General features: G+C 48.7%; 1 protein-coding gene and 2 pseudogenes across 3 annotated transcripts; all 3 read right to left on the minus strand.

The window, feature by feature from the left end:
• Window positions 1-1,226: 1,226 nt before the first annotated feature.
• LOC148377745 (janus kinase and microtubule-interacting protein 3-like) lies at window positions 1,227-2,573 on the minus strand. Of its 3 annotated transcripts, XM_088368143.1 has the most exons (4): window positions 2,352-2,573; window positions 2,166-2,231; window positions 1,592-2,104; window positions 1,227-1,512 (listed from the first exon to the last, which is right to left on the minus strand). In XM_088368143.1, the coding sequence occupies exons 3-4, from the start codon at window positions 1,802-1,804 to the stop codon at window positions 1,396-1,398; spliced, it is 330 nt and encodes a 109-aa protein (XP_088224269.1). In that variant the 5' UTR covers window positions 1,805-2,104; window positions 2,166-2,231; window positions 2,352-2,573; the 3' UTR covers window positions 1,227-1,395. The 3 variants fall into 3 exon arrangements, with proteins under 3 accessions (XP_088224269.1, XP_088224270.1, XP_088224271.1); XM_088368144.1 differs by having other exon boundaries at window positions 2,166-2,573; XM_088368145.1 differs by lacking the exons at window positions 2,166-2,231; window positions 2,352-2,573 and having other exon boundaries at window positions 1,592-2,154.
• A 62-nt stretch (window positions 2,574-2,635) lies between these two features.
• LOC148377746 (uncharacterized) lies at window positions 2,636-18,756 on the minus strand (annotated as a pseudogene).
• A 1,375-nt stretch (window positions 18,757-20,131) lies between these two features.
• Window positions 20,132-25,053, minus strand: LOC148377747 (janus kinase and microtubule-interacting protein 3-like; annotated as a pseudogene).
• Between the last annotated feature and the right edge of the window lie 594 nt (window positions 25,054-25,647).

Below are 25,647 nucleotides of genomic sequence, written 5' to 3' on the forward strand. Positions count from 1 at the left end.
CATCGACGTCACGTATGTCACGTGACCACGACGTGGCAGATGTCATATAGCAACCGCTGTTTTATTTAGTAGATTTACAGTTGTTATGCATTGGCATAATGGTGTGCACTCAAAATAGATTTAAATAAATTAAATATTTCTTCTGCCTACTCCCTTTTAAACAAGTTAACTCTGCCCACGTCCATTGACGTCTTGTCTGCGTCACGTGACCACGACGTAGCGACGTCATATAGTAACCGCTGTTTTGACCAGTAGACTTAGTTATTATGCGTTGACATAATGGCGCACTGGTTAGCATGGCCACCTCTTAAGCATGATGATGCGGGTTCGACGCCTGATCAATGTTAGCATGGAGTGAGCTGAAGTGCATGGCGCTGAAGATTTGAATCTTTGAAATGCGCTGAGGTCTGACATATCAGGCAGAATGGTTTGCCATCACGTTCAACAAAAAATAGAAACTTTCCCACTCTGATTAAAACGTCCTGTGTTCATCTACGTATTTTCGTTTTGCTGTGCATCTTTTCCCTGCCATTTCGAGAGCCCAATTGACACTCATAGTTTAAAGAAATGTGTTTGCCCATCCTACTTTGTGGAATTTCACCACATGCGCTTTTGACCAAAATACCAAATTGAACTCAAGTGAAGCCAACACGCACAACCCCCCCCCCCACACACACACAAATGTTGATATGAACATAAAAGAGCCGCATGCGGTTCGGGAGTTGCGGCTTGGCCAAACCTGTACTATACAACTTTATTTGTATAAAATTTTCACAACAGCTGTCACACAAACAAAGCGGGAAAAACCGAAGACGTGCGTGTTCCGCCCACGCTGGATTTATTTGCACCTTTGAAAAGACACCGTATTGCCGCAGATGTGGCAAAGAGTACTTTTGGGCATCTGAGACGGAAGGATGTCCAAAGCATCACGTCACCTGCTCTGGTAGGCATGGTGGTGGGACGTTGAGGTCAACCGCTTTGGGGTTGGCTGAATCTTTGATCGCAGGATGCCACACACTTGAAGACAGAAGCAGAAAAGCAGAGCTAAATGCAAAATGTACTCACCGGTGACTCCAATTTTTTTCCCCCCTGAAGAAACAGCTGGACGGGTGGCCCCGGCTGGCCAGTGGGACTCTTGTTATTCTGACCCTTTTTAGTGCGCGTTTGGGGCAACAACCGTTTTTTGTGGCGCTCTCTTCTGGTTCAAAAGTGCCCTGCATGTGAATTTGCTTTTCCTGCCTTCTGATTGGATGAGCGCCGGTGTGACGCGGTGCCTCTGTCACCGTGGCGGGGGGTATACGTTGGCATCGGAGCGTCTGCCAACGTCTGAGACCGGCTGGCAGTGTATCGGAGGTGTCGAGTGCGGTGCCGCTGGAGCTCACTCACCAGCTGGTGTTAGGGCCACAGAATGAAGGCCAAGGAGAAGAATAGAAAGAGAAACAGAAACTTCTCCTCCAATTGTTTGATTTGTCTCTTCTGAGCTTCGATGAATTCTTTCAGCTCTTTGTTCCTCTAGGACGGACAAATGGAAAGTGGCATTCAAAAGCCAGTAAGCGTGCAAGTAAGTGCCGGGCTGGCTTTGGGCCCTTACCTGTTGCGCGCTGTGCAGCAGATCCATTCTCTCTTGGAGGATGCAAGCGTCGCGCTCCCTCAACTCGCACATCAGGGCTCGCTTCCATTGGTCCACGGCGCTCCTAAGCTCTTCTCTCTGATCCGCCGTCAGCACGTCATTCACGCCAGCGTGGCTGGCTTTTTCGCCGTCCGTGGCGGGGCAGTCCCGCTGCGGTAGCGCCTCGTACAACATGGCCTCCAGCTCCAGGATCCTCTGGGCCGCAATCCTCGTCCATCAGTGGTCCGGCGGGAGATTTGAGGGCGGCTTACCTTATGAGCCTGGTCCATGGAACACTTCCTGAAGTCCAACTCTTCATCCAGGTAGCCCTTCTGCTTGCAGAACATATCCTAGCACAGCTCAAGGTCAGAATTGTTGGGGCACATTGCCGGAGTTCCCCTTGGGTGATGTCGCGTGTCTGTCTACCTTCTCACTTTCAATGTCCAACATCTTCTGTTGAAGTGCTGACTTGGTCACTTTGATGTATTCTAACCACTGAGGAAAGGCTGCTGTCACATAAGCAGAATGCGAGAGCGTGCGTGGACGTGCGCATTACCTTCTCGGCTAGGGTGAGAAGGGTCCTGGCGTGAATCACGACCACCTGCTCCTCGTTGGTGAGATTCTGCAAGAGCCCAAAGGCACAGCGTCAACAAGCTTCTTTCAGCGCAAAGCCTTCCAAAAGTCACATTTGAGCCGCCGAGTCTCGTGGAGTGCGAACATAAGGAGTTCGACATACACTTACGGCGTTATAGCCCAGGATGTCCAGCTTCTTCATCAGATCACTGATGACGATGTCCGGGGGAAAGGCGCAAGGAGCAATGTAAGGTGTTCTGGGACCTCGGGTTAAGGTTAGGGTTGCGAGGGACGCCTTACCTACGCTCACGCCCTCGGCCTCGCAGTAGATCTGCAAAGGGCTGAGGCCGTCTGGGAAACGGACTTGCAGAAACTTCAAGACGGGGGAGCGCCACTCCCTCTCCTGAAAGGCAGAGGCATGCATCCGTCCGTCCGTCCGTCACATCTCTGGCCTCAACACGCTTGTGCGAGTCTTCCCACCTCCAGCTCCAGGATGCGGAACTCAAGCAGTTCGTTTTGGTCTCGGATATCCTGGATGTGCTCTTTCAGACGCGCTTCTTCCGCCTCCATCCGCCTGACCTGAAAAGACAGTCAGACCTCATCTGCGGGGCTTCCCGACAGGTGTGACGCCAAGCGACTCCGCCCAGCGCTTTTCTTTCCGTCACCTTTTCGGCCAACTGCTGATTGCTCTGACGCAGCAGCTGCTTCTCCTCCACCCACTTGACATTCTAGAAGAGACAAACGCGTGGACAGCTTTGGAATGTTGTGTCATTTTCATCCACAAATTCTTTGGTTGACTGGAAAATGACATTTGCTTTTCTCCGCATTTTCCCAGCCACGTTCGGGGGGGGGGGGGTTGGTCCAGTAATGCCAGACGGATGAGTGACTGAAGAATGTAGCTATTTTGTCTGAGAAAAAGGTGTGCTCATTGATGAGCTTACCTGTCCTTGTTGCTTCAGCGCTGACTCCAGATCTGCTACTCTGCTTTGATAGTGACCCATTTCTACCATCAGCTTTTCTCTGGTCTGAAAGGAGGAGGAGGGAGGCTCCTCCTCCTCCTTTCAGACCAGAGAACACCCGAGGCTGGGTGAGAACGGGGAGGCTGCGACCCGGCCGGGGGTTGCGGGAAGGGGCGCCACCTTGATCTCCTTCTCGGCGTCGTAGTCCCCTTCGCTGGTCTGGGCTAGCAGAGCGTAGGCTCGTTGCAGCGCTTGATATTCTTGCGTCAGCTGGCGGTAGCGAAGCTCCGCCTCTTCATGCACACACCAATGCAACACAGCACTAGTACCAGAATCAGTCAGACCGGCGACAAAGCACCCGCGACGCAAAGACAAGTCCGATTCCAGGCTGAAGAGGAATGTTTGGTGCCAATACGCTGGCAGAAATGGCGGGCTACCTCTTCGGGTTCCGTGTCGGGGGTTCTGTCGGTGTGAAAAGACAAGGACGATCCGTCCGAGTCCACCAACACGTCTTCGTCGTAGCCGTAAAATGTTTCGATGACCTGCGGGCGCGGAAGCAAACATCTCTCTGAACAAACTGAAGCGACACCTCACGATGAATCGACGAGAGGAACGATAGCGAGAAAAAGGCCATTTCATCTTGCGCAACACCAAGCAGCCGCAAACAAACAGACTCACCTTGCAGGACCTCACGCTTTGTTCCTCCTCAGAGATTCTCGACGTCGGTATCGTAGCAGCAAATCTCCCTCCTGTCGACACAAATAATCCGCCTTTGAGATTCTTTGGATGCAAAGGGAACGAACGGCTCCGGCGCAGAAACAAACGCGACTCACAATGACATTTCTGACATGAGCTCCTGTCTCCAGAGCCTGAAAAACACGTCACCGGCGATGATTGGAGGGACGCTCGTCTTTTCCAAAAGTGACAACTACAGGGTGTGTCAGGGTTTTCCAGATTATCTTTATCGTATCATTGTGTTGCTTTGACTTTGACTGCGACCTGTAATAAATAATATTATTTATCCCTTATTTATCCCTATCGCTTATCCCTTCCTACACAAAGTTGTAAAACACCCCTTGCTATGTTTTGACTAGAGGTCAAGGGCTTCCTCTATTCAATCCACTCTTACACCCACCCTGTTTCTCTTAATTAAAATGCTCGTGCAGGAGCCGAGAGTCAGACTTCATTCGTACAACGGATGGACTCTCCACCTGCAGGTGTCCAAAAGAACTTACTTGTCTCCCGTGTGGTTCTTGCAAAATAAGTTGGAGCGAGCGCAACTCTAACAGGGTGCATTTTGCCACTAGCTGCCTACGGACAATGACGTCGCGCTCGCGGCTCATGGTTGACGGGCTGAGCAGCCGGGCAAGTCCGTCGTTTTCAGCGCACAGCGAGTGGCAAAGGCGCTGACAAAACGGGAGCTTTGAGCTGCTGAAAACGGCAAAACAAGTCTAAAGCGTGTTCAAACGCGTGCGCACAATGCTCCTGCTTGAAAGGTCGGAATTTAAGGGGCCAATTTTTTGGATGGCGGCCGCCGGCCAAGCTTTGGACGGAAAAGGTTTCCTGGCGACAGCGAGCGAGCGCGGTGCTGCCGTACGTGCACCGAGTCGCCTGCCTGAAGACCTTGGACAAGTCGTCGATGATGTGCCGCTGCTCCACAACTTGAAGGAACTCCATTTCACCGTCCTGCTGGCCGCAACCGCGGTCCAGGTCATTGAGCGAACTAGGCCTTCTCTGTGGAACACAAATGCAGTGGACTCTGTTGGCACGCCGCCGTTGTCCGCGTCGACTTACCAAGCTTGCCATCTCCTCGTTCTCCTGGGTGACAAAGCGCACTTTGTTTTCAAGGCGACACAGCACCAGCGAGAGTTCTTCATTCTTCCTGCTCAGGCGTTTGTTTTTGTACAGGAGTGGCAGAAACTGGCTTTCTGTTTCTCTCAGTCGCTTTAGCTGCAAGCATGAAGTGCGGGATGTGAAAGACGCACAACACGCGGGCCAGAACGCATCCATTCCTTTTGCATCGGTTTGAACGGAATCGTGGCTTTGGCTCCCAATAAAAGACATCTACCAGGCAACCGACTCGCCGCGCCGCTCAACTAATAAGCAAGCGCAATGGGTGCCTCGCTGGATGGCGCGCATCAAACGTAGCGCAAACCTTCAAGCGTGCCGTCAATAAATTACCAGTTCATTGCGCTCTTCAGAAAGCAGGGCGTTTCGATCCTCCAGTTTCCTGATGACTGCGCTGAGCTCAGCGATTTTCAGATGAAACCGTCGCGTGTCCCGATCCTCCTGAGACTGAAAACGCCCCGCAACACACACACACAAGCACTCGTTCAAAGTTCAAAACTGTTTTTGTGCTACCTTCCTCCAGCAACGAACTAAGTCATGCGTACTGCAAGTGTGTGATGAGGTGGCTTACGCAATGAAGAGGATTGCTAGTAGCGGCGTTGACCCCACTTCCAGGGTAGTTTAGGCCCGCCCTTTGGGAATCCCTCAGGGCAGCGATCTGCTGCTCGGCAGCCTGAGTCTGCAGCTGAAGGCGGTGGACGTGGCCGGCCCCAGGGCTTCATCCAAAACACTAACCGCTCTGTCTTTCAGCTTGATCTCATCCGTCTGGATGTACAAACGGGGAGCGCTCAGGCAGGCGGGCAAACTCATTTGCCAGAATTGTGACAAAAACAAAGAGAGCAACCGGCCAATTTTTTTCTTGAATCGACTAGAACACCTTTGCTGTGACAAAAGCGAAGCGAGCAACCGGACATTTTCTTCTTGTGAAATAGAATAGAATAGAATGCCTTAGGTGTCATTGCACTGCAGGTATACAACGAAATTGGGAACATAGCCACGCACCGCGCATCTGATCAGTCCTACCAGTCGGCGGATCTCCCTCTCGCAGTCTCTCTTGGTTCGGCTCAGCTCCTCCCGATGCTGGTGATGAGCCGATCGGAGCTCGGCCGCTCGGGACTGCCAGGCCTGCTGGGCCGCTGCCAGGGCTTCTTCCGCGCTCCTGGTGGAGGCGACACCGCTCGGTCTCCCGACACCGCCGCGTCTCCTCCACCTCCGCCAGCAAAGCGCCCCCCCTCCTCACCTGAGCAGACATTGCGCCACACCGGGCCGTTGAGACCGCAACGGAGCGCCGCGACGCTTACTGGGGACAAGCTACACAATACGGTAGCGGCCGCATCGAAGCCCGACGTGGCGTGCGGATAGTCAGACACGGATAGAGCGGATCACCTTGTCCATGGAGCCGTCCCTCAGGCTGAGGACCAAGGCATTCAGTCGCTGGATCTCTCCATCTTTGATTTTGATCACTCTCATCAGCTCCATTTCATGCTGCCGCAGTAATGTCTCCCTGGTAATGGCTAACTCTTTCTGCTTCTCCTCATGGAGTTTGCTTTTGAGTTCCGTCATGGCGGCGGTGGCACGGTGGTGCTCCGCCCGCAGGTCCTGACTTCTCTCTCTCTCCAGACAGCTGACCTGACATGACTTAGACTTAGACTTAGACAAACTTTATTGTCATCTTGTCTGCACATGGTGCATACAAAACGAAATTCCGTTGCATACGTCTTACAACAAAGTAGTGATATTGCAGTTGAATAGAAGTAACATATCCTATGAAAATATATATATATACATATACTATATATATATATATATATATATATATATATTAAAAATAAGTATAAAGTGCAGCAGTGATAATTATGCAATAGTGCAAGTAGGCAAAACAGTATTCAAGAGTGTGCAGAGGAATGCTAAACCATGTATTAAACTTCTATTTAAAGGGTTTATACAAGTTCAGTAAAGTTGGTAGTGCGAGATAGTGCAAGATAGAGGTCCGTAGTGTCATAAAGTACAGTTCTGTGAATGTGTGATGCAGAGTTCAGTTTAGAGCTCAACAGTTCTAGTGTTCAACAGTCTGATGACAGCAGGGAAAAAGCTGTTGCAGAACCTGGTGGACCTGCAGCGGATGCTGCAAACCTCTTCCCAGAGGGCAGCAGGGAGAACAGTCCATGGTGGGGGTGTGATGGGTCATTGATGATGTTACGGGCACGGGACATGCAGCGCTGAGATGAAATGTCCTGAATGGAGGGAAGAGGAGCCCCTATGATCCTCTCTGCTGTCCTCACCACTCTCCTCACGTTCTTCCAATCGGAGGCGGTGCAGCCTCCACACCACACAGAGAGACAGCTTGTCAGAATGCTCTCTATGGTGCTCCTGTAGAACGTCCTCATGATGGGTGGGGGCAGGTGGGCTCTCCTCATCCTCCGCAGGAAGTACAAGCGCTTCTGTGCCCTCTTGACCAGTGCCGTAGTGTTCATAGTCCAGGTGAGGTCTTCTGTGATGTGGACCCCCAGGAATTTGGTGGTGCTGACCACCTCCACAGCTGAGCTGTTGATGATCAGTGGAGCGTGGTGAGGCTGTTTTTTCCTGAAGTCGACGATGATCTCCTTCATCTTCTCCTCATTCAGGATCAGGCTGTTTTCTCTGCACCAGCCCACCAGCTGCTCCACCTCCTCTCTGTAGTCCAGGTCGTTGTTGTCTCTGATGAGCCCCACCACCGTTGTGTCGTCTGCTGACTTCACGATGTGATTGGTGGTGAACCTGAGGACGCAGTCGTGTGTCATCAGGGTGCACAGCAGGGGGCTCATGACGCAGCCCTGAAGGGAGCCTGTGCTGAGGGTGATGACATCAGAGGTGTTCTGTCCGACCCGGACTGACTGAGGTCTGTTGGTGAGGAAGTCTAGCAGCCAGTTGCGAAGGGGGGTGTTGAAGCCCAGGTGTTCCAATTTTCCTACCAGATGCTGTGGGATGATGGTGTTAAACGCTGAGCTGAAGTCCAGGAACAGCCTCCGCACATGGGTGTTCTTCTCCTCCAGGTGAGCCAGGCTCAGGTGAAGAACGGAGGAGATGGCGTCCTGAGTGGAGCGGTTTTGCCGGTCGGCAAACTGGAACGGGTCAAATAATAGGGGGAGTCTGGAAACGATGTGACCTTTAAGCAGCCTTTCGAAGCACTTCATCATAACCGGAGTCAGTGCAACAGGCCGGTAATCATTAAATGAATAAATTTGAGGTTTCTTCGGCACCGGAATGATGGAGGCAGTCTTAAAGCACGCCGGCACTGTGGCTTGGCCCAGCGAGGTGTTAAAAATGTCTGTGATGACCCCAGCCAGATGACTTGCACATTCCCTGAACACACGCCCAGGAATGTTGTCGGGGCCAGGGGCCTTACAGGGGTTAACTCTCCTAAGGGTCTTCAACACATCGGCGGAGTCAAGGCAGAGTACCTCCTCTTCCTGATGGGGGACAGTTTTAACTGCTGGAGTGCCGTTTAGTGCCTCGAACCTCCCAAAGAAGTTATTTAGACCATTTAGAAAGTCAGCATCAACTACACCCACCGGGGGGGGGGAGGGTGAGTTGTAGTCTGTAATCGCCCGTATGCCTTGCCACATACTCCTGATGTTTTTGACGTCGTGGAAACGATCCTGAAATTTTCGACTGCGGTCTCGCTTCGCTATCCTGATGGCACGGTTCAAGTTGGCTCTCGCTGTCCTCAGTGTCTCCTTGTCGCCAGACTTGAAGGCAGAGTTCCGCGCTCGTAGCGTTTGACGTACCTCCTCAGTCATCCAGGGTCGTTGGTTGCCCCGGGTGATGACATTCTTAGTGGTGCTGACGTCCTCGGTGCATTTGTTGATGTAGGCTGACACAGTCATGGCACACGCATGTCTAATCTACATCGGGAAAACTGGGAGGGAGGGAGGCAGGCAGGGAGGCAGGCAGGGAGGCAGGCAGTGTTTGTCTGTTGAGGTTTTCACCTTGTTCTTCTCCTGCTGAAGTTCTAACTGGACGTCCATCAGTTTGGTTCTCAGCTCGTCATTGGCGGCCTGAAGGGCGTCCGTTCGCTCCGCCTTGGCCCGCCCTGCCGGAGCTCGTTTGGACATCTCTTACTCGAGTCTCGCCCGGTCGTCAGTCAGAGATCACAACATTTGTACCTGGAGAGCACAAACGCAGCGCTGTTTTCCACTGGCTTCGAACTCAACTTCAATCGGTACCGTAACTTACAACATCATAAACATAGAACTAGCTTGACTTATTCATTGAATAAATGCATTTGGTTCTTCAAAACTGCATCACGCAACATAGCGTGACCGAGACGGCCGTTATCCACCTGCGTGAAGTTATTTGGTGAAATGAATGAGATGTTTAAGACACCATCGTTCTGTCTCTATGTAGATGAAGGGAAATAATCGATTGCTGAAGGTCCAAAGGTGTTGTGATAAACAAATAGACATATTAGTGATTAGTGACATATTTGTGATAAACATATTAGGCAGGATAATCACATATGTTAACGTGACTGCCCACACTGTATTTATTTATGGTTATTTGTTAAATCGAGTACTGTTAGACATGAAATAGGAAGTGTTTAACATAAATGGAAGACGAAAGGGGTACTCACCATTGTAGCTCCTGCTGGTCAATGATACGAGCCTTTTCTTGCAGTGGAAAACATACAGCCAACAAACACCGTGGAACCTAAAGGAATGAAATTAAACATTAACATTTAGCCTCAACCAACATTCACAGATACAACGCAACGCAAACTACACAAACGTAAATCTTTTTAAACACAATGAGTTGTACTTACCGTGTACGCTCTAGACGGTCCACTTGCAAGCAGAAAATAAAGATATTTCTGTTGATAATCGTCGTGTTTGTATCCGGTGTCTCGCTCAAGGCCATTGCGCCCACAGATTTGAATTTTGGCGAGAGTTCAGCCTATTGACGTCATTTCCGCGGTGTAATACCCGCATATCTGAAACGGCAAAGTTAAGAGTAGAGTTAAATAAAGTTTTTAGTCAACGCAATAATTTACAACCGTTGACCAGTCGAAATAATCGTCGAAATTTGGCGTCTGTGGCTGGAAGCAGACGCCGAGTTCGACATTCCTCCCAAACGCCACACTCCCTCGCTTTTCAGGGCTAAAAAAAAACAGTTGTAATTACCTTGTACGCTCTAGACGGTCAAGTTGCAAGCTGAAAACAAAAATATTTGCCTTGTTAGTCATCGTGTTACTAACCGCTGTGTCTTGTTTGCCAGAATTGCCGCTTTCCTACTTCCTGTTGCAAGCCACGCCCACGGATTATAATTTTGCCGTGAGTTCCGCCTATTGACGTCATGTCCGCGTCACATGACTGCGACGTAATATTATCTAAAACTGTTTGTGCGGTATTGTGTTGTTCTGTGCGGCATTGTGTTATTCTGTGCGGCGTCGTGTTGTTCTGTGCGGCGTCGTGTTGTTCAGTGCGACGTCGTGTTGTTCAGTGCGGCATGGTGTTGTTCAGTGCGGCATGGTGTTGTTCAGTGCGGCATGGTGTTGTTCAGTGCGGCATAATGTTGTTCAGTGCGGCATAATGTTGTTCAGTGCGGCATGGTGTTGTTCAGTGCGGAATGGTGTTGTTCAGTGCGGCATGGTGTTGTTCAGTGCGGCATAATGTTGTTCAGTGCGCCATAATGTTGTTCAGTGCGGCATGGTGTTGTTCAGTGCGGGATGGTGTTGTTCAGTGCAGGATGGTGTTGTTCAGTGCGGCATGGTGTTGTTCAATGCGGCATGGTGTTGTTCAGTGCGGCATGGTGTTGTTCAGTGCGGCATGGTGTTGTTCAGTGCGGCATAATGTTGTTCAGTGCGGCATGGTGTTGTTCAGTGCAGCATGGTGTTGTTCAGTGCGGCATGGTGTTGTTCAGTGCGGCATGGTGTTGTTCAGTGCGGAATGGTGTTGTTCAGTGCGGCATGGTGTTGTTCAGTCCGGGATGGTGTTGTTCAATGCGGGATCGTGTTGTTCAGTGCGGGGTGGTGTTGTTCAGTGCGGGATGGTGTTGTTCAGTGCGGCATGGTGTTGTTCAATGCGGCATGGTGTTGTTCAGTGCGGGATGGTGTTGTTCATTGCGGCATGGTGTTGTTCAGTGCGGCATGGTGTTGTTCAGTGCGGCATGGTGTTGTTCAGTGCGGCATGGTGTTGTTCAGTGCGGCATAATGTTGTTCAGTGCGGCATGGTGTTGTTCAGTGTGGAAAGGTGTTGTTCAGTGCAGGATGGTGTTGTTCAGTGCGGCATGGTGTTGTTCAATGCAGGATCGTGTTGTTCAGTGCAGCATAATGTTGTTCAGTGCAGCATGGTGTTGTTCAGTGCGGCATGGTGTTGTTCAATGCGGCATGGTGTTGTTCACTGCGGGATGGTGTTGTTCAATGCGGGATCGTGTTGTTCAGTGCGGCATAATGTTGTTCAGTGCAGCATGGTGTTGTTCAGTGCGGCATGGTGTTGTTCAGTGCGACATAATGTTGTTTAGTGCGGCATAATGTTGTTCAGTGCGGCATAATGTTGTTCAGTGCGGCATGGTGTTGTTCAGTGCGGCATGGTGTTGTTCAGTGCGGCATGGTGTTGTTCAGTGCAGGATGGTGTTGTTCAGTGCGGCATGGTGTTGTTCAATGCGGCATGGTGTTGTTCAGTGCGGGATGGTGTTGTTCAGTGCAGGATGGTGTTGTTCAGTGCGGCATGGTGTTGTTCAGTGCGGAATGGTGTTGTTCAGTGCGGCATGGTGTTGTTTAGTGCGGCATGGTGTTGTTCAGTGCAGGATGGTGTTGTTCAATGCGGGATCGTGTTGTTCAGTGCGGCATGGTGTTGTTCAGTGCGGCATGGTGTTGTTCAGTGCGGCATAATGTTGTTCAGTGCGGCATGGTGTTGTTCAGTGCGGCATGGTGTTGTTCAGTGCGGCATGGTGTTGTTCAGTGCGGCATGGTGTTGTTCAGTGCGGCATAATGTTGTCCAGTGCTCCATAATGTTGTTCAGTGCGGCATGGTGTTGTTTAGTGCGGGATGGTGTTGTTCAGTGCAGGATGGTGTTGTTCAGTGCGGCATGGTGTTGTTCAATGCGGCATGGTGTTGTTCAGTGCGGGATGGTGTTGTTCAGTGCGGCATGGTGTTGTTCAGTGCGGCATAATGTTGTTCAGTGCGGCATGGTGTTGTTCAGTGCGGCATGGTGTTGTTCAGTGCGGCATGGTGTTGTTCAGTGCGGCATGGTGTTGTTCAGTGCGGCATGGTGTTGTTCAGTGCAGGATGGTGTTGTTCAGTGCGGCATGGTGTTGTTCAATGCGGCATGGTGTTGTTCAGTGCGGGATGGTGTTGTTCAGTGCGGCATGGTGTTGTTCAGTGCGGCATAATGTTGTTCAGTGCGGCATGGTGTTTTTCAGTGCGGCATGGTGTTGTTCAGTGCGGCATGGTGTTGTTCAGTGCGGCATGGTGTTGTTCAGTGCGGCATAATGTTGTCCAGTGCGCCATAATGTTGTTCAATGCGGCATGGTGTTGTTCAGTGCGGGATGGTGTTGTTCAGTGCGGCATGGTGTTGTTCAGTGCGGCATAATGTTGTTCAGTGCGGCATGGTGTTGTTCAGTGCGGCATGGTGTTGTTCAGTGCGGAATGGTGTTGTTCAGTGCGGCATGGTGTTGTTCAGTGCGGCATGGTGTTGTTCAGTGCGGAATGGTGTTGTTCAGTGCGGCATGGTGTTGTTCAGTGCGGGATGGTGTTGTTCAATGCGGGATCGTGTTGTTCAGTGCGGGGTGGTGTTGTTCAGTGCAGGATGGTGTTGTTCAGTGCAGGATGGTGTTGTTCAGTGCGGCATGGTGTTGTTCAATGCAGGATCGTGTTGTTCAGTGCAGCATAATGTTGTTCAGTGCAGCATGGTGTTGTTCAGTGCGGCATGGTGTTGTTCAATGCGGCATGGTGTTGTTCAGTGCGGGATGGTGTTGTTCAGTGCGGCATGGTGTTTTTCAGTGCGGCATAATGTTGTTCAGTGCGGCATGGTGTTGTTCAGTGCGGCATGGTGTTGTTCAGTGCGACATAATGTTGTTCAGTGCGGCATAATGTTGTTCAGTGCGGCATGGTGTTGTTCAGTGCGGCATGGTGTTGTTCAGTGCGGCATGGTGTTGTTCAGTGCGGCATGGTGTTGTTCAGTGCAGGATGGTGTTGTTCAGTGCAGGATGGTGTTGTTCAGTGCGGCATGGTGTTGTTCAATGCGGCATGGTGTTGTTCAGTGCAGGATGGTGTTGTTCAGTGCGGCATGGTGCTGTTCAATGCGGCATGGTGTTGTTCAATGCGGCATGGTGTTGTTCAGTGCGGCATGGTGTTGTTCAGTGCGGCATGGTGTTGTTCAGTGCAGCGTAATGTTGTTCAGTGCGGGATGGTGTTGTTCAGTGCGGGATGGTGTTGTTCAGTGCGGCATGGTGTTCAATGCGGAATGGTGTTGTTCAGTGCAGGATGGTGTTGTTCAGTGCGGCATGGTGTTGTTCAGTGCGGCATAATGTTGTTCAGTGCGGCATGGTGTTGTTCAGTGCGGCATGGTGTTGTTCAGTGCGGCATGGTGTTGTTCAGTGCGGCATGGTGTTGTTCAGTGCGGCATAATGTTGTTCAGTGCGGCATGGTGTTGTTCAGTGCGGCATGGTGTTGTTCAGTGCGGCATAATGTTCAGTGCGGCATAATGTTGTTCAGTGCGGCATGGTGTTGTTCAGTGCGGGATGGTGTTGTTCAGTGCAGGATGGTGTTGTTCAGTGCGGCATGGTGTTCAGTGCGGGATGGTGTCTTTCAGTGCGGCATGGTGTCGTTCAGTGCGGCATGGTGTCTTTCAGTGCGGCATGGTGTCGTTCAGTGAGGCATGGTGTTGTTCAGTGCGGCATGGTGTTGTTTAGTGCGGCATGGTGTTGTTCAGTGCGGGATGGTGTTGTTCAGTGTGGCATGGTGTTCAGTGCGGCATGGTGTTGTTCAGTGCGGTATCGTGTTGTTCAGTGCGGTATCGTGTTTCTCAGTGCGGTATCGTGTTGTTCAGTGCAGTATCGTTGTGTTGTTCGTATTGTGTTTAACACTTAGCCTCTAACACTTAGCCTCTAACACTTAGCCTCTAGCATCTAGAAGGTAAATAAATAGGAAGGAAGGACTCACCGGTGACGCCTTCGCCCACGTCCAAGCGTTGTACTTTGTATTTTCATCCTTCTGACAGTGGAAAACATAGCCAACAAACACCGTGGAACCTAAACGAATGAAAGAAAACTATCATTTGGCCACAACCAACATTCACAGATACAACACAATGTGACGTGCGGGGTTGAGGTTAAAGGTTGAGTGAAGGGCCCTCGTTTTAAACTACTTTTTTGAAAAGGATTGGGAACAAGTAAGACGTATTTAATTTATTTAATGGGAAGTAGTAAGAGCTATATAATTTAATCTATGTATTATATTCTATTGTATTGTATTCTGTTGTATTCTTTTGGATTGTATTCACACTAACCCCACTAAAACTTCAGCCCACAAAAACTCGCCTCTGGCGCCTAGCCTCTGGCACTTAGCCTCTAACACTTAGCCTTTAACACTTAGCCTTTAACACTTAGCCTTTAACACTTAGCCTTTAACACTTAGCCTAGAAGGTGAATAAATAGGGTTAAAGGTTGAGTGAAGGGACCTCGTTTTAAACTACTTTTTTGAAAAGGAGTGGGAACAAGTAAGACGTATTTAATTTATTTAATGGGAAGTAGTAAGACTTATTAAATTTATTTAATCTACTTTTCTTCCCAGGCAAAATTTGATGTGCTGCAATTCCAAATTTCCAAAGTGAATGAAGGAATGAAGTCCTTTAAATTATGATTTTGTATAAATACTAGGCATTAACACAAAATCGACGGCACAAAATGGGCAGACTTTACTTGTTTGAAAAGGACTGGTTACAAGACAGACTTTTTTAATTTATTTAATGGGAAGAAGACTTATTTAGTTTAATTGATCTATTTTTGTTCCCTGGCAAAATTCGATTTGCTGCAATTCCAAATTTCCAAAGTGAATGAAGGAAAGAAGTCGTTTAAATTATGATTTTGTTTAAATACTAGGCATAGACACAAAATCTACGGCACAAAATGGGCAGACTTTACTTGTTTGAAGAGGACTGGTTACAAGACAGACTTTTCTGATTTATTTAATGGGAAGAAGACTTATTTAGTTTATTTAATCTATTTTTGTTCCCTGGCAAAATTGGATTTGCTGAAATTGTATTTTGCCAAATCTTGCCTTGAGACCTGATAGGAAGTATTAAACGCTTAGTTAAATCAATACAAGTTGGTAATAAGAGCGAGTAATGTTGGTTGAACCGATGAATGAAGGTTGAAAGCAATTTAAATTATGACTTTGTATAAATACTAGATATTAACAGAACATCTACTGCGCGAAATGGGCAGAGTTTACTTGTTTGAGAAGGAGTGGCTTATTCAAAACTAAGATTTATTTAATCTGTTTGTTCCCAGGCAAAATTGGATGTGATGCAATTCCAAATTTCACCACATGATGGTGCCCAATTTTGACTTCATAGGACATATTAAACACTTAGCTTGTTATTATGTTCAAGGTAATCAGATTTGTTTATTATTCTAATGGCCTCTTCAAAACTATTCTGGATTACTACTTTGGATCTATTCTACATTACTTGGCAACAACATACTCTGTAACAGATTAGGCAGTATAATCATATCTGTTAACTTGAGAGTGCCCACACTCAATCTACTTATCGTGATGTGTTAAATCAATTACTGTTAGACATTATTTGTCTGATAATCTACCAAATCTTTGAATTGAAGAATTTGTGATTTAATTAATAGCTTGTTCAGGGTAATCAGACTTGTATATAATTCTAATGGCCTTCTTTTGAAAACTATTCTGAATTATAACTTTGGATCTTATATTACTTTGCAACAATCTACTCCGTGACAGATTAGGCAGTATAATCACATATGTTAACTTCAGTGCCCACACTGTATTTATTTATGGTTATTTGTTAAATCAAGTACTGTTAGACATGAAATAGGAAGTGTTTAACATAAATGTTATGGCTACTCACCATTGTAGCTCGCTCCTGGTCAATGATACGAGCCTCTTCTTGCAGTGGAAAACTTGCAGCCAACAAACACCGTGGAACCTAAAGGAATGAAATTAAACATTAACATTTCGCCTCGACCAATTTTCACACGTACAACGCAACGCGGCTACACTTCTGCTATTACAAACGTAAATCTCCTTAAACACAATGAGTGTTACTTACCGTGTACGCTCTAGACGGTCCAGTTGCAAGCAGAAAATAAAGATATTTCTGTTGATAATCGTCACTGCTCAGTGGCTCACGGCCATCGCGCCAACAGATTTGAATCGGAGGTTCGGGCAATTACGTCATATCCGCGGCACATGACTGCGACGTAATACCCGCTTATCTGAAACGGCAGTTAAAAGTAGAGTTACATCAAGTTTTCTTGGAACCTAAACGAATGAAAGAAAACTATCATTTGGCCACAACCAACATTCACAGATACAACACAACGTGCGGGGTTGAGGTTAAAGATTGAGTGAAGGGCCCTCGTTTTAAACTACTGTTTTGAAAAGGAGTGGGAACAAGTAAGACGTATTTAATTTATTTAATGGGAAGTAGTAAGACTTATTAAATTTATTTAATCTACTTTTCTTCCCAGGCAAAATTTGATGTGCTGCAATTCCAAATTTCCAAAGTGAATGAAGGAATGAAGTCCTTTAAATTATGATTTTGTATAAATACTAGGCATTAACACAAAATCGACGGCACAAAATGGGCAGACTTTACTTGTTTGAAAAGGACTGGTTACAAGACAGACTTTTTTAATTTATTTAATGGGAAGAAGACTTATTTAGTTTAATTGATCTATTTTTGTTCCCTGCCAAAATTCGATTTGCTGCAATTCCAAATTTCCAAAGTGAATGAAGGAAAGAAGTCGTTTAAATTATGATTTTGTTTAAATACTAGGCATAGACACAAAATCTACGGCACAAAATGGGCAGACTTTACTTGTTTGAAGAGGACTGGTTACAAGACAGACTTTTCTGATTTATTTAATGGGAAGAGGACTTATTTAGTTTATTTAATCTATTTTTGTTCCCTGGCAAAATTGGATTTGCTGAAATTGTATTTTGCCAAATCTCGATTTGAGACCTGATAGGAAGTATTAAACGCTTAGTTAAATCAATACAAGTTGGTAATAAGAGCGAGTAATGTTGGTTGAACCGATGAATGAAGGTTGAAAGCAATTTAAATTATGACTTTGTATAAATACTAGATATTAACAGAACATCTACTGCGCAAAATGGGCAGAGTTTACTTGTTTGAGAAGGAGTGGCTTATTCAAAACTAAGATTTATGTAATCTGTTTGTTCACAGGCAAAATTGGATGTGATGCAATTCCAAATTTCACCACATGATGGTGCCCAATTTTGACTTCATAGGACATATTAAACACTTAGCTTGTTATTATGTTCAAGGTAATCAGATTTGTTTATCATTCTAATGGCCTCTTCAAAACTATTCTGGATTACTACTTTGGATCTATTCTACATTACTTGGCAACAACATACTCTGTAACAGATTAGGCAGTATAATCACATATGTTAACTTGAGAGTGCCCACACTCAATCTACTTATCGTGATGTGTTAAATCAATTACTGTTAGACATTATTTGTCTGATAATCTACCAAATCTTTGAATTGAAGAATTTGTGATTTAATTAATAGCTTGTTCAGGGTAATCAGACTTGTATATAATTCTAATGGCCTTCTTTTGAAAACTATTCTGAATTACAACTTTGGATCTTATATTACTTTGCAACAATCTACTCGGTGACAGATTAGGCAGTATAATCACATATGTTAACTTCAGTGCCCACACTGTATTTATTTATGGTTATTTGTTAAATCAAGTACTGTTAGACATGAAATAGGAAGTGTTTAACATAAATGTTATGGCTACTCACCATTGTAGCTCGCTCCTGGTCAATGATATGAGCCTCTTCTTGCAGTGGAAAACTTGCAGCCAACAAACACCGTGGAACCTAAAGGAATGAAATTAAACATTAACATTTCGCCCGGACCAACATTCACACGTACAACGCAACGCGGCTACACTTCTGCTATTACAAACGTAAATCTCCTTAAACACAACGAGTGTTACTTACCGTGTACGCTCTAGGCAAAATTGGATGTGATGCAATTCCAAATCTATCTGAAACGGCAGTTAAAAGTAGAGTTACATCAAGTTTTCTTTTTTAATCAACACAATCATTTACAACCGTTGACCAGAAAGAATCGTCGAAATTCGACGTCCCCCACAAACGCCACGCTCACTCGCTTTTCAGGGCAACAAAAGTACTTCTTTTTAAAAACGATGAGTTGTACTTACCGTGTACGCTCTGGACGGTCCAGTTGCAAGCAGAAAATAAAAATATTTCTCTTGTTAGTCGTATGTTACCATCCGCTGTGTCTTTGTCAACATCGCCGCCATTTTCCTACTTCCTGCCGCGAGCCACGCCCACGGATTTAAATTTGGGCGGAAGCTCTTTCCATTGGCATCGTTTTCGCGTATAGCAAATCCGATTGGTTGGGAAGGGGGCACGGTTATGCAGCCGAGGGGTCCTGTGATCGGTGGGATGTAAAGTAGGCGTCGACGTCACGTCCGCGTCACGTGACCACGACGTGGCAGACGTCATATAGCAACCGCTGTTTTGTTTAGTAGACTTACAGTTGTTATGCATTGACATAATGGCGCACACACCAAATAGATTTAAATAAATTAAATAATTCTTCTGCCCACTCTCTTTTAAACAAGTTAACTCTCCCCGCGGATTTGAATTCCGGCGAAAGTTACGCCCATCGACGTCACGTATGTCACGTGACCACGACGTGGCAGATGTCATATAGCAACCGCTGTTTTATTTAGTAGATTTACAGTTGTTATGCATTGGCATAATGGTGTGCACTCAAAATAGATTTAAATAAATTAAATATTTCTTCTGCCTACTCCCTTTTAAACAAGTTAACTCTGCCCACGTCCATTGACGTCTTGTCTGCGTCACGTGACCACGACGTAGCGACGTCATATAGTAACCGCTGTTTTGACCAGTAGACTTAGTTATTATGCGTTGACATAATGGCGCACTGGTTAGCATGGCCACCTCTTAAGCATGATGATGCGGGTTCGACGCCTGATCAATGATAGCATGGAGTGAGCTGAAGTGCATGGCGCTGAAGATTTGAATCTTTGAAATGCGCTGAGGTCTGACATATCAGGCAGAATGGTTTGCCATCACGTTCAACAAAAAATAGAAACTTTCCCACTCTGATTAAAACGTCCTGTGTTCATCTACGTATTTTCGTTTTGCTGTGCATCTTTTCCCTGCCATTTCGAGAGCCCAATTGACACTCATAGTTTAAAGAAATGTGTTTGCCCATCCTACTTTGTGGAATTTCACCACATGCGCTTTTGACCAAAATACCAAATTGAACTCAAGTGAAGCCAACACGCACAACCCCCCCCCCCCCCCCCACACACACACACACACACAAATGTTGATATGAACATAAAAGAGCCGCATGCGGTTCGGGAGTTGCGGCTTGGCCAAACCTGTACTATACAACTTTATTTGTATAAAATTTTCACAACAGCTGTCACACAAACAAAGCGGGAAAAACCGAAGATGTGCATGTTCCGCCCACGCTGGATTTATTTGCACCTTTGAAAAGACACCGTATTGCCGCAGATGTGGCAAAGAGTACTTTTGGGCATCTGAGACGGAAGGATGTCCAAAGCATCACGTCACCTGCTCTGGTAGGCATGGTGGTGGGACGTTGAGGTCAACCGCTTTGGGGTTGGCTGAATCTTTGATCGCAGGATGCCACACACTTGAAGACAGAAGCAGAAAAGCAGAGCTAAATGCAAAATGTACTCACCGGTGACTCCAATTTTTTTCCCCCCTGAAGAAACAGCTGGACGGGTGGCCCCGGCTGGCCAGTGGGACTCTTGTTATTCTGACCCTTTTTAGTGCGCGTTTGGGGCAACAACCGTTTTTTGTGGCGCTCTCTTCTGGTTCAAAAGTGCCCTGCATGTGAATTTGCTTTTCCTGCCTTCTGATTGGATGAGCGCCGGTGTGACGCGGTGCCTCTGTCACCGTGGCGGGGGGTATACGTTGGCATCGGAGCGTCTGCCAACGTCTGAGACCGGCTGGCAGTGTATCGGAGGTGTCGAGTGCGGTGCCGCTGGAGCTCACTCACCAGCTGGTGTTAGGGCCACAGAATGAAGGCCAAGGAGAAGAATAGAAAGAGAAACAGAAACTTCTCCTCCAATTGTTTGATTTGTCTCTTCTGAGCTTCGATGAATTCTTTCAGCTCTTTGTTCCTCTAGGACGGACAAATGGAAAGTGGCATTCAAAAGCCAGTAAGCGTGCAAGTAAGTGCCGGGCTGGCTTTGGGCCCTTACCTGTTGCGCGCTGTGCAGCAGATCCATTCTCTCTTGGAGGATGCAAGCGTCGCGCTCCCTCAACTCGCACATCAGGGCTCGCTTCCATTGGTCCACGGCGCTCCTAAGCTCTTCTCTCTGATCCGCCGTCAGCACGTCATTCACGCCAGCGTGGCTGGCTTTTTCGCCGTCCGTGGCGGGGCAGTCCCGCTGCGGTAGCGCCTCGTACAACATGGCCTCCAGCTCCAGGATCCTCTGGGCCGCAATCCTCGTCCATCAGTGGTCCGGCGGGAGATTTGAGGGCGGCTTACCTTATGAGCCTGGTCCATGGAACACTTCCTGAAGTCCAACTCTTCATCCAGGTAGCCCTTCTGCTTGCAGAACATATCCTAGCACAGCTCAAGGTCAGAATTGTTGGGGCACATTGCCGGAGTTCCCCTTGGGTGATGTCGCGTGTCTGTCTACCTTCTCACTTTCAATGTCCAACATCTTCTGTTGAAGTGCTGACTTGGTCACTTTGATGTATTCTAACCACTGAGGAAAGGCTGCTGTCACATAAGCAGAATGCGAGAGCGTGCGTGGACGTGCGCGTTACCTTCTCGGCTAGGGTGAGAAGGGTCCTGGCGTGAATCACGACCACCTGCTCCTCGTTGGTGAGATTCTGCAAGAGCCCAAAGGCACAGCGTCAACAAGCTTCTTTCAGCGCAAAGCCTTCCAAAAGTCACATTTGAGCCGCCGAGTCTCGTGGAGTGCGAACATAAGGAGTTCGACATACACTTACGGCGTTATAGCCCAGGATGTCCAGCTTCTTCATCAGATCACTGATGACGATGTCCGGGGGAAAGGCGCAAGGAGCAATGTAAGGTGTTCTGGGACCTCGGGTTAAGGTTAGGGTTGCGAGGGACGCCTTACCTACGCTCACGCCCTCGGCCTCGCAGTAGATCTGCAAAGGGCTGAGGCCGTCTGGGAAACGGACTTGCAGAAACTTCAAGACGGGGGAGCGCCACTCCCTCTCCTGAAAGGCAGAGGCATGCATCCGTCCGTCCGTCCGTCACATCTCTGGCCTCAACACGCTTGTGCGAGTCTTCCCACCTCCAGCTCCAGGATGCGGAACTCAAGCAGTTCGTTTTGGTCTCGGATATCCTGGATGTGCTCTTTCAGACGCGCTTCTTCCGCCTCCATCCGCCTGACCTGAAAAGACAGTCAGACCTCATCTGCGGGGCTTCCCGACAGGTGTGACGCCAAGCGACTCCGCCCAGCGCTTTTCTTTCCGTCACCTTTTCGGCCAACTGCTGATTGCTCTGACGCAGCAGCTGCTTCTCCTCCACCCACTTGACATTCTAGAAGAGACAAACGCGTGGACAGCTTTGGAATGTTGTGTCATTTTCATCCACAAATTCTTTGGTTGACTGGAAAATGACATTTGCTTTTCTCCGCATTTTCCCAGCCACGTTCGGGGGGGGGGGGGTTGGTCCAGTAATGCCAGACGGATGAGTGACTGAAGAATGTAGCTATTTTGTCTGAGAAAAAGGTGTGCTCATTGATGAGCTTACCTGTCCTTGTTGCTTCAGCGCTGACTCCAGATCTGCTACTCTGCTTTGATAGTGACCCATTTCTACCATCAGCTTTTCTCTGGTCTGAAAGGAGGAGGAGGGAGGCTCCTCCTCCTCCTTTCAGACCAGAGAACACCCGAGGCTGGGTGAGAACGGGGAGGCTGCGACCCGGCCGGGGGTTGCGGGAAGGGGCGCCACCTTGATCTCCTTCTCGGCGTCGTAGTCCCCTTCGCTGGTCTGGGCTAGCAGAGCGTAGGCTCGTTGCAGCGCTTGATATTCTTGCGTCAGCTGGCGGTAGCGAAGCTCCGCCTCTTCATGCACACACCAATGCAACACAGCACTAGTACCAGAATCAGTCAGACCGGCGACAAAGCACCCGCGACGCAAAGACAAGTCCGATTCCAGGCTGAAGAGGAATGTTTGGTGCCAATACGCTGGCAGAAATGGCGGGCTACCTCTTCGGGTTCCGTGTCGGGGGTTCTGTCGGTGTGAAAAGACAAGGACGATCCGTCCGAGTCCACCAACACGTCTTCGTCGTAGCCGTAAAATGTTTCGATGACCTGCGGGCGCGGAAGCAAACATCTCTCTGAACAAACTGAAGCGACACCTCACGATGAATCGACGAGAGGAACGATAGCGAGAAAAAGGCCATTTCATCTTGCGCAACACCAAGCAGCCGCAAACAAACAGACTCACCTTGCAGGACCTCACGCTTTGTTCCTCCTCAGAGATTCTCGACGTCGGTATCGTAGCAGCAAATCTCCCTCCTGTCGACACAAATAATCCGCCTTTGAGATTCTTTGGATGCAAAGGGAACGAACGGCTCCGGCGCAGAAACAAACGCGACTCACAATGACATTTCTGACATGAGCTCCTGTCTCCAGAGCCTGAAAAACACGTCACCGGCGATGATTGGAGGGACGCTCGTCTTTTCCAAAAGTGACAACTACAGGGTGTGTCAGGGTTTTCCAGATTATCTTTATCGTATCATTGTGTTGCTTTGACTTTGACTGCGACCTGTAATAAATAATATTATTTATCCCTTATTTATCCCTATCGCTTATCCCTTCCTACACAAAGTTGTAAAACACCCCTTGCTATGTTTTGACTAGAGGTCAAGGGCTTCCTCTATTCAATCCACTCTTACACCCACCCTGTTTCTCTTAATTAAAATGCTCGTGCAGGAGCCGAGAGTCAGACTTCATTCGTACAACGGATGGACTCTCCACCTGCAGGTGTCCAAAAGAACTTACTTGTCTCCCGTGTGGTTCTTGCAAAATAAGTTGGAGCGAGCGCAACTCTAACAGGGTGCATTTTGCCACTAGCTGCCTACGGACAATGACGTCGCGCTCGCGGCTCATGGTTGACGGGCTGAGCAGCCGGGCAAGTCCGTCGTTTTCAGCGCACAGCGAGTGGCAAAGGCGCTGACAAAACGGGAGCTTTGAGCTGCTGAAAACGGCAAAACAAGTCTAAAGCGTGTTCAAACGCGTGCGCACAATGCTCCTGCTTGAAAGGTCGGAATTTAAGGGGCCAATTTTTTGGATGGCGGCCGCCGGCCAAGCTTTGGACGGAAAAGGTTTCCTGGCGACAGCGAGCGAGCGCGGTGCTGCCGTACGTGCACCGAGTCGCCTGCCTGAAGACCTTGGACAAGTCGTCGATGATGTGCCGCTGCTCCACAACTTGAAGGAACTCCATTTCACCGTCCTGCTGGCCGCAACCGCGGTCCAGGTCATTGAGCGAACTAGGCCTTCTCTGTGGAACACAAATGCAGTGGACTCTGTTGGCACGCCGCCGTTGTCCGCGTCGACTTACCAAGCTTGCCATCTCCTCGTTCTCCTGGGTGACAAAGCGCACTTTGTTTTCAAGGCGACACAGCACCAGCGAGAGTTCTTCATTCTTCCTGCTCAGGCGTTTGTTTTTGTACAGGAGTGGCAGAAACTGGCTTTCTGTTTCTCTCAGTCGCTTTAGCTGCAAGCATGAAGTGCGGGATGTGAAAGACGCACAACACGCGGGCCAGAACGCATCCATTCCTTTTGCATCGGTTTGAACGGAATCGTGGCTTTGGCTCCCAATAAAAGACATCTACCAGGCAACCGACTCGCCGCGCCGCTCAACTAATAAGCAAGCGCAATGGGTGCCTCGCTGGATGGCGCGCATCAAACGTAGCGCAAACCTTCAAGCGTGCCGTCAATAAATTACCAGTTCATTGCGCTCTTCAGAAAGCAGGGCGTTTCGATCCTCCAGTTTCCTGATGACTGCGCTGAGCTCAGCGATTTTCAGATGAAACCGTCGCGTGTCCCGATCCTCCTGAGACTGAAAACGCCCCGCAACACACACACACAAGCACTCGTTCAAAGTTCAAAACTGTTTTTGTGCTACCTTCCTCCAGCAACGAACTAAGTCATGCGTACTGCAAGTGTGTGATGAGGTGGCTTACGCAATGAAGAGGATTGCTAGTAGCGGCGTTGACCCCACTTCCAGGGTAGTTTAGGCCCGCCCTTTGGGAATCCCTCAGGGCAGCGATCTGCTGCTCGGCAGCCTGAGTCTGCAGCTGAAGGCGGTGGACGTGGCCGGCCCCAGGGCTTCATCCAAAACACTAACCGCTCTGTCTTTCAGCTTGATCTCATCCGTCTGGATGTACAAACGGGGAGCGCTCAGGCAGGCGGGCAAACTCATTTGCCAGAATTGTGACAAAAACAAAGAGAGCAACCGGCCAATTTTTTTCTTGAATCGACTAGAACACCTTTGCTGTGACAAAAGCGAAGCGAGCAACCGGACATTTTCTTCTTGTGAAATAGAATAGAATAGAATGCCTTAGGTGTCATTGCACTGCAGGTATACAACGAAATTGGGAACATAGCCACGCACCGCGCATCTGATCAGTCCTACCAGTCGGCGGATCTCCCTCTCGCAGTCTCTCTTGGTTCGGCTCAGCTCCTCCCGATGCTGGTGATGAGCCGATCGGAGCTCGGCCGCTCGGGACTGCCAGGCCTGCTGGGCCGCTGCCAGGGCTTCTTCCGCGCTCCTGGTGGAGGCGACACCGCTCGGTCTCCCGACACCGCCGCGTCTCCTCCACCTCCGCCAGCAAAGCGCCCCCCCTCCTCACCTGAGCAGACATTGCGCCACACCGGGCCGTTGAGACCGCAACGGAGCGCCGCGACGCTTACTGGGGACAAGCTACACAATACGGTAGCGGCCGCATCGAAGCCCGACGTGGCGTGCGGATAGTCAGACACGGATAGAGCGGATCACCTTGTCCATGGAGCCGTCCCTCAGGCTGAGGACCAAGGCATTCAGTCGCTGGATCTCTCCATCTTTGATTTTGATCACTCTCATCAGCTCCATTTCATGCTGCCGCAGTAATGTCTCCCTGGTAATGGCTAACTCTTTCTGCTTCTCCTCATGGAGTTTGCTTTTGAGTTCCGTCATGGCGGCGGTGGCACGGTGGTGCTCCGCCCGCAGGTCCTGACTTCTCTCTCTCTCCAGACAGCTGACCTGACATGACTTAGACTTAGACTTAGACAAACTTTATTGTCATCTTGTCTGCACATGGTGCATACAAAACGAAATTCCGTTGCATACGTCTTACAACAAAGTAGTGATATTGCAGTTGAATAGA

Source organism: Syngnathus floridae, unplaced genomic scaffold (genome assembly GCF_059516105.1).
Source record: "Syngnathus floridae isolate MCC-2025c unplaced genomic scaffold, RoL_Sflo_1.0 HiC_scaffold_95, whole genome shotgun sequence".
In the NCBI taxonomy this organism is placed as follows: Eukaryota; Metazoa; Chordata; class Actinopteri; order Syngnathiformes; family Syngnathidae; genus Syngnathus; species Syngnathus floridae.